General features: G+C 40.7%; 1 protein-coding gene across 1 annotated transcript; it reads right to left on the bottom strand.

Annotated features, from left to right (window-relative positions):
• On the bottom strand, positions 1–8,148 carry LOC107092021 (dual specificity protein phosphatase 4-like). The gene is made up of 4 exons (XM_015386293.1): positions 7,551–8,148; positions 6,612–6,736; positions 4,322–4,541; positions 1–2,889 (listed from the first exon to the last, which is right to left on the bottom strand). Exons 1-4 carry the CDS (start codon positions 7,918–7,920, stop codon positions 2,501–2,503), a joined length of 1,104 nt encoding a protein of 367 aa, XP_015241779.1. The 5' UTR covers positions 7,921–8,148; the 3' UTR covers positions 1–2,500.
• Positions 8,149–8,647: the final 499 nt, after the last annotated feature.

Here is an 8,647-nt window from a genome sequence, read left to right as displayed (position 1 = left end):
ATTCAACAGTATATCTCCAGTAATAAATAAATGCACAGGTCATTCATTCCACAAAGAAACTGAGGGACATTTTTTTTCCATTTGGAAGGTTGATATTGCCATGGTGGACCAGAGACAGTAGGAGGGAGAGATACAGATGGGTCTGCACACAGAGAGGCATACTGAGATGTACAGATACAAACCACACACATCTGTACAAAGTATTGCATTTTTCACTCAACGGCCCCCCCTTTTGCCCTCTCCTCAATACAAAGATCGAGTCAGTCCTGCATGACCAACAATGTGCAAATCAACCAATAAATTACAAATACAGTATTGCATCACTTCAAAGTGCTACACAGAGAGAGAGGTGCCGGCAATCTTAAAAAAAAAATAAAAATAAAATACAAAAAAAAAAGAAAGTTTAAAAACCTAAACATGTTTGTGAGTCTATGCTTGTTCGTGTTAGCTTCAAGTCTGGTATAAAAATGATTATTTTTTTGCCTTTGTTGGTCTAACACAGTGTTCATCTTCGCCTGATACTTTAGCAATGCAGGAGAGCTCGCGAATCGTGATGTAATGACTTTTTTGTGCTTGACTGGTTTTGAAATGCAATGGCTGATTCCCAATTGTGTTATTTTTTTAATAAATATCAAAGGGCTCTTGTTTGGGTGTATCAATACAAGAATAAAATCAATAAATAAATAGGTAATTGAATTAATGTCGATGGTGGAATGGGCATGGGCCGGTTACAGATCCTATATGCTGCCATAATCAAAGGCTTTTTCACTAGACCCTCATTTGCAAAATTACCTAACTCATCCCTATACAGAAGTATTTTCAGTATGGTGAATCAAAAGCTTACACTTATGTTTGAAATAAAAACCACGATAAACTGTCATTTAAACAGATGTTAAAATCATACCTCCATTCAAAAAATGATGATCTTAATCAAAAGCAATATGCTGACCAGTTACTAATTTTATAAATATCAAAAGTCAAAACTTTAAATCCTGTATTTTATCTCCACCTGTATCTTACAAATTCTAATATTGAAGACTTTGGCACAATTTACTTTATTGTCCATATCTTAATAAAATGTCAAAATATTCTAATATTCTCCACAGTAGACACTAGAAAACTAAAAATTCAATTTATTAAGTGTTTATTGTAGATTTGTGTTTAGATTTAAGTATCCTGCTTTAAATTAAGTTTTTTTTTAGATGGCTGCATTTTTGACTATATGAGAATCTCATACCAGCCCATGCCTATTAGGCACCTCTAGAGGTCTGCCAAACATTTTGCATTCTTCTGTCCTGTTATCGTAACACAAAAAAAGAGAAAAGAAAAGCCCAAGCATTTGCTGGGGATACCTCAACGAACAAGGCACAAGCATCTTAAAGGACCATCCGCTGACACCAATGCTTATTTTTGCTAGTTAACCAAAAAGGAAAATTTCAAGGCACCAAACAGGAGCCACTGTGTTCTGTATCAGTTGTTTAGAATATATTCTGTAATGTATTTAAAAAATTATGGTTCTATAACAGGCTATTTCAGGGAGTTTGATCAAATAAAAAAAAGGAAATACCCCCAAATTCTTTTTATTATAACCTTTAGAAAACCATTTTTTCCACAACTTTGAGCCCTTTTGCCTAAAAATATTCATATAGGATTAAAAAGGGCTTTTCTGTGGTGTCAGGGGGTTTCCCGGTCCATTTTCGAGGGGCCCCAGCCTTTTTTATTTGGCATCTTGTTTTATTTATTTTTAACCTCAGTGAGAAAACGAAGAGCAGAGAAGAAAACCGGGAATGGGGATGGGGGGGGGTCTAAGATGAGAGCCAGAGATGAGAGGATGAGGAGGAGGGAGGAAGCATAAAGGGATGAAAAGGGAGATGAGAGGAGAGGAAGAGGACGTGTGAAGGGCAGGAAGCTCCGGTCGGATCCCCGGCAGAACACCTGTCACTGAAGAGGCTCCTGCTTTCTGTCACCCTCTTTTTTTTTCTCCCTCCTTTCTTCTCCATCCATCTACTTTGTCCGGCGACAGGAGGGACACCCGAGGAGGAAAGAGGGAGCGCTTAAAATTCCCCCCTTCCTTCCTGTGTCCATCTCCTCTCCTAAAGACCTCGTCTCCATAGAAACAAGCTATCTTCATACTGAGCTTATTCAGTCAACAGGCATGAACGTGTGCGTGGGAGAGAGGGGAAGATAGCTTCGCCGCTGCTCAGGCCTCACCGTGTTATGTTTCTGTGTGTGGAAGTGTGTCTCTGTGCACGTTGGAAGAAAAGTGAGTGAACGTCAGCCCAACACTCCATGTGAACATGAAACGATTCTAGAAAAGACATTTCATTTTTGGTCGACAGGAATAAATCTCTTGTGAAAACTGACGGAGCGTCGGCTGGTTTGTGAAGTTCAAAAAGAGTCCTTCTCAGGCACCGTGACGCTTCTCGACTCCATGTTGTGGAAGTAAGGACATACTGCAGAGGTCTGGAGCTCTCGCTTCGAGTCAGGGTAAGGCTGTCCATTAGCAGCCGGGGGAGGTCGTGATGGGGCCGTGGTGCAGGTAGGCCGGGTTCACCACAGACACAGGGAAGTTAAAGATGAACGGGGACGTGGGAGTGGCGGCCGTGGAACTTGTGGCCACTGTGGATTTGGGTCCGAGCAGCGGACTGGCTGTGGCCGCAGCTTCGGCGGCGCAGGAGGTGGCGAGGACCTGGGATTCGAACTGCAGCAGCTGGCCCATGAAGCTGAAGTTAGGCGAGATGATGCTGCGGCGGCGCCGCACAAACTCGAATGCTTCGTCCAGACGCACCCTCTTCCTCTTCATCAGGTACGCCAGGCAGATGGTGGCAGAGCGGGAGATGCCTGCCTGACAGTGGACCAGAACTCGTCCACTTGAGTCCCGTACTGAATCTGAGAACACAGAGGGAGCACAGATCAGAGGAGGATGCTAATAATAACCATGCACACAAGAGGCCCAGTTTTCCTTCCTGTGCCTGCTCCAATACACCTGATTACAGCAGTGTTTTGGAAAAGCACCCCCCTTACACACAGCTGAATTAAACTAAAGTGACCATTAAAAGGTGAAAGTACTTCAAGTTTATTTCTTTTAATCTTAGAGTTATTTTTTAAGATTTACTGAATTTGTCCAAATAAATCAAACAAAGCTACATTAATGCTAAACCATTTTCTGGCTCATAAAACCAAGTTTGTCATCTATACATGTGTTCAGTGTTTTGTTAACTGAGCTGCAACTAGTTTAATATGAAATTCAATCTTCCCTGCTACCAAATTCTATGATTTAAGGGGACATTTTGTTTCTGCACCGGCTTTTCAGTAAGGATTTTCACTGAGAGATCAGGATCACTACATCTTTACTGGATATTAAGATAATTCATTTTATATTTTGCATAAATAGTGTGCAAACAATACCCTGCAAGTACTTTTCTCACAACAGATGTACAGTGACGCCTCCCCTAAAACAGCTTTCGTTTCTTCCTCTCCTACGCACTTTCATGCCTCTCTGTGCTCTCAAACCGATAACTAACCTCAAAGTGAGAATGCTGCAAATTACATTTACAGTAAGTGAAAAACACAAGTGCAACATTTAAATGATCTGCACCTCCTCTCCTGGCCTATTTATGGCTCCGTCGCAGCCTGCATACATGCTCTCACCTTCTCAGGATAAATAACCTGGAATAGGTTTGATTACAGCATTTTGTTTTCCATCATGTGTGGCTGCCTGCAGAAAGCCTGAACCTAAGAGTATAATGATGGATTTCAATAGCTTAGATTTATTTTTTTTCTTTTACTATTCAAGGAAATTATAAAGGCCGTATAGCTTTTTAAACCCACCCATCCCTGACACGTTTCCTAAATCTCCCTCTTTATCAAACGCTCTGGCACAGACGGATTCAGATCTAGCTCCAGTACGGCGTCTGTTCACTCGGTAACACCGGATGAGTCAGACTCTGGTCCCACAGCAGCTAACTATGACGCATACCAGCAACCTTCACCTGCACACACACACACATCCATCAGAGCCCATGCTAACACACAGTCTTAGCGCACAGTGGGGATATGCAAACCAAAAGCACACTTGACTACATAATGTGCCTGAAAACAAAAGGCGCTAAAAGGTAATAATTGAAACGAACACTTGCATATGCAAACTGTTTGATCTCCTGAAGAAATGTGTAACTTTCAGTTCATTTGCATGCTAACTTTTGAAAAAATTATTTTAACATGACCATTTTAGGCATTTTTGTTGGAACAAAGCAAAAAAACATTTTTTTTATTAGCACTCCTGTCATGTCATGTTAATCACCCCCCATCAGACACTGACCTATGAACTCTATGGCCTCCAGGAACCAGCAGCTGATGTCTTCTTTGTGGTTGTCCTCCACAGGGATGCATTTGTACTGGTAAGTCCCCTCGAAGTGGTTGGGACAGTCAGCTGACACGTTTAACAAGGCGGAGATCCCGATGCTGTCCAGGACCTCCTTCTTGGAGGCGTGAAGGGCACTGCCGAGGTAGAGGAACGGAAGGATCTCGACGGGGCCGCCCTGGAAGGAAGAACACATGGAAGGCTTTAATAAAACAGCTGAACTAACCAATTGATTCACATTGGAGACACCTAGGATTCACTATCCAGTGTCTCAACCCCGACTTCACATTTTCGTGCATTTGCAACGCTTTTTAATCAGATAGGATGTGCTTATTATCTCTGTGAGGAACAGATCAGGGGGTATATTTATGGCTCATGTTGATCACCTGATGAAACCAGACGATCCGGCTGAACTACCGTCGTGTTTTAAATGTGGTTGAGCAGGGTACGCTTGCAGCTGCAATGCCACAGCAAGAAGCAAACGCACTGAGATTATGAATATTAATGAAAAAAAATCTGCTGCAACATAAGACCTGTGCTGCTCTGAATTGGGTGAAGAATTAACTTGTTGATCAAATATTACATAAATATTCCCCTTTGTGCTCCTTTCATATAAAACTCTGATCTGGTCTTAAATCTATCACTAAACCCCCTGTGGAAACATTACCTAATGAACACTGAGTTAAAGAGCCCCTGTTTTACTGGATGCGAGAGGTCAATCAGTCAGCAGGAGTCTATAGCAGCAGCACAGCTTATTGACAAAAAGCTCGCTCTGTTTATGTCACTGCCGTTGACGAATTTGGTACTGACACAGAGACAGGAAATGATCAATACAGCTAAAAGATGCAGAGCGAGCTGCAGTCACCCCATCATATTCACGCCGCCACAGGAAGTTGCAGCTTCCTCTTACATCAATTAAAAAATGCACCTGACAACACGGGCAGAGAAACAATGAAGTGATTTTCTTGGGAGCACACAGACATGCACAGAGAGGCCGGGTAGCCTGAGTCTCTTGCCCTCGTGAATTCCAGGGGAATTAAACCCATAGCACATGTGACTGTGAGAGTTGCGTAAAATCCGTTGGCTTAAACAAACAGATCACTGTCCCACAAAAAAAAAAAAAAAAAAACAAGGCCAGGGAGTTCACAGGAAGTGATCGAGAGCTGAATCGATGCTGAACTGCGACTTTCAGCCCACTCTATTTGGTAACTGATTTTAAGGCACGTTAATCAATTCAAAGAGACGTAAAAAATATGTCAGTTACTAACATTTTATACATGATTCCTTTAATGAAGTGTTACCGCTCACTGCTCTGGGGTCTGTCTCACTATATCTTAGGTAAGAGTACAACAGAAAATGTTAAAGTTAACATAAATATTGAGTTTTACAGTTATCAAAACATTTTGTTGTTTTGATATGAATACTTTCGCAAAATATAGAATAAAAACCTGCTAAGTTTAGTAGCAGGTTTCAGTGCTTATTGTTTAAACTATGATCCATTTTGGTGGTTTAACTCTTTAAACAGTAATCAGAATCACAAACCGATTCAGATTTATTCCCCCAAACTATATATCTAAGCAAGCATTTTAAAACAGCTTAAATTGTCTCTCTGGAGCAAAGGGAAAGTGTTGTAGCCTGATTTTCAGCCAGCTGACAGCCAGTGCTCAGTAAGAGACGATGGACAGGCAGCAATAAATTGTAGGTCAGATTATAAAAGTCACACAGAAGGCTACTTCAATTTTCCCTTTATTTGGTGGAAAGGAAACACAAATATTCCTCTTTATGAAAATTTCTGGTCTCATAAAAACAAACACAGTAATGAGATGCAACTAAATAAATTACAAGATTAAACTACAAACAGGAATGTGTGTTAAGCAGCTAAATGTAGGCTATACCCAAGCTAGAGAAATATAAAAACATATTTTTAGAACCAGAATCACTCTGTAAAGATGTGTCTATTCTATCATTTAACTTGTAGAGCATTAATATAAAGGAGATGGAAACCAAAAAGAAAGCAAATAAAATGGAACAAATGGATAAACATAAGGCAAATCGGTGAGAATAGCAAATATAATGATGCATGTCAAGTAAAATGGAGAAAAAAGCAATAAAACTTCAGGTTATCATTAAATATCAATTAAAATGGATATAATTCAATATATCCTGTATGTTAGGTGTGCTTTACATAAAGTACATCAGATTTATTAAGCATTTCTATCTATATTCAGGCTCAGAATGATAGTTGTACCTGATCATTGTGTGGAGTCCCACACGATGAGCAGGAATCGATGCTGGACTGACTGTTGAGGGACGGCAAGGATTTGTTTTTTAAGCAGTACTCTGGATACTCTGTGAAAAATCTGTCGTATCCTCCTGGAAAGAAAAAAGAAACAAGATATATCTATATTAATGGGCCATCCACATATTCAGAGATGAAGTGCAAACACATTCAGCTGCAGGATCTCACAACATAATCAGCTTTCTGTCAATTTAAGGCATTTCCTTCAAAAGGAAAATATCCAACTGCAGCTTCTGTCAAACCGCATTAACCATCATGTGTCATGTTCACCCCTTGTGCTTCAAGCCGTCTGCATCATTAGGATGCAGGCATACACACAGACAGAAAAAAAGATGCACCAACACTTGCAGCAGATTCCTCTTTCAGAATATTAAACATGTTATCTGACTTTTCAATGTTGTCTTTTTGCTGACATATTAAAACCCTTTTCCCTATTTGCACGCCCCATAAAGGACTTCTTGTGAGATGATTGTATGCTGTGTATCCTTAATGTAGCTACGCACCAGCATTACCTCATCGGCTCATATGAGTGCGTGGATTTGGATGAGGCTGATTGAGAGAGAGGGCCTCTTTTAAAGTCCCCTTATTTCTTATAAGAAATAGTGAAATATCATTAATGACCTTTACATTTTAGACATATATGACAGAATATATATTTTGTACTTACTAATTGCATATATGTATATTTATTTATCCTATATTTTTGTGTAAAAAGATATGGTTTATGCGCTGTATATTGTGCATTAAATGATTTTAATCTGTAATGTGTAATATAAATGGCAAATATTAATTATTTATAAGGGTGAAAAAATATGGATGTTTGTTTTGTTGTTGTTGTTTTTTCGTTTATTTTGCTTGAAAGCATGCTCTAAATGAGAGATAATCTACCTTTGAGCAGATAAACTAGTGTTCCCTGGGAGTCCCTGAGCAGCGCGTTCAGCACCAGGGTCACCGTGCTGTCTTCCTTCACAGACTCCGAGTCCGGCGTCCGCTCGTCGTAAAGCACCACAGCGGAGTACATCCCGGAGCGCAGGCGGCCCCGCACCTCCTCATCCCCGGCCAGGACCTGCTCCAGACTCAGCGCGGAGCCCTTCGCCCTCCTGCGGACGATGGTGTTGCAGCGCGCGTTCACTGCGCCTCGGATGTGTCCGGCGCTGAAGGCGAGGAAGGAGCGGCAGTCCAGCAGCAGGAAGCGGCCGCCGTCGTCCTTCAGGAGCCGCTTCAGCACCGTGCAATCCATCTCGCACAGCTCTTCCATCGCAGCTCGATGCAGGTTTGTGTAAATAAAGGGGGTTCTCTGGTGTTTATCTGCTCTCCTTTAGGAGCAGAAGAAAGCGCGCAGGTCCTGTGATGGATTCCCCCTCCTCTCTTCTATCCGCGCATCATGCTGTCCATTCAGCTTCTCGCTCTTTCTCCTCTCCTATCTCTGTGTGTCTATCCTAAGAACTCTTCTTTCTTGTTTTTCTCTTTTTTTATTTTATGAATGGGTCCATCGCGTCACGGCGGAGGTGACGTCAACCAGCGCAGCCAATCACGAAGCTCCTGGGTATTCATTCAAGAAAAAAAAAGAAAAAGACATCAATGAAACTGAAGGCGACAATGAAACACCAGAAGTCAGCTCATAAACTCTACTGTCTCTATCAATGTTGCAGATCAACTTCCTTTTTCTATTTTAAAGGTAAAAGAGAAAAAAAGCTTAATTATTTTCTAATAAAAATGAATTTTAGGTGTGGGATAAAAAAAATGTGTGTATCCTAAAAGTACAAAATTAATCACTTTTTCCACATTTGTCCAGTTTGAACCTCACGCATTGATGTATTTTATTAGTATTTCATGTGCTAAACCAACTCAAATCATCACAATAGTGACATGAAACAAAAAAAAATATTTCAAATGTTTATTTTTTATTTAAATAGTTTTTTTTTGTTTTTTTTTACAGTGTCCTGTCTGTATGTAGCAATAAGAATAATTGTCTTGATGCCAAA

The sequence above is a fragment of the Cyprinodon variegatus genome, unplaced genomic scaffold (genome assembly GCF_000732505.1).
Source record: "Cyprinodon variegatus isolate N-32 unplaced genomic scaffold, C_variegatus-1.0 Scaffold362, whole genome shotgun sequence".
Taxonomy (NCBI): Eukaryota; Metazoa; Chordata; class Actinopteri; order Cyprinodontiformes; family Cyprinodontidae; genus Cyprinodon; species Cyprinodon variegatus.
The sequence above is the reverse complement of the archived record's forward strand: the minus strand, read 5'-3'. Positions and strand labels throughout refer to the sequence as shown.

Bases quoted from the DNA above. Each gene is read 5' to 3' on its own strand.
- LOC107092021 (XM_015386293.1), bottom strand. From the start codon at position 7,920: ATGGAAGAGCTGTGCGAGATGGATTGCACGGTGCTGAAGCGGCTCCTG. The intron at 6,737-7,550 runs GTAGATTATCTC...TTTTCTTTCCAG, and splicing joins ACTAGTTTATCTGCTCAAAG to GAGGATACGACAGATTTTTC. The intron at 2,890-4,321 runs GTCAGTGTCTGA...CTGTGTTCTCAG, and splicing joins GGAGGCCATAGAGTTCATAG to ATTCAGTACGGGACTCAAGT.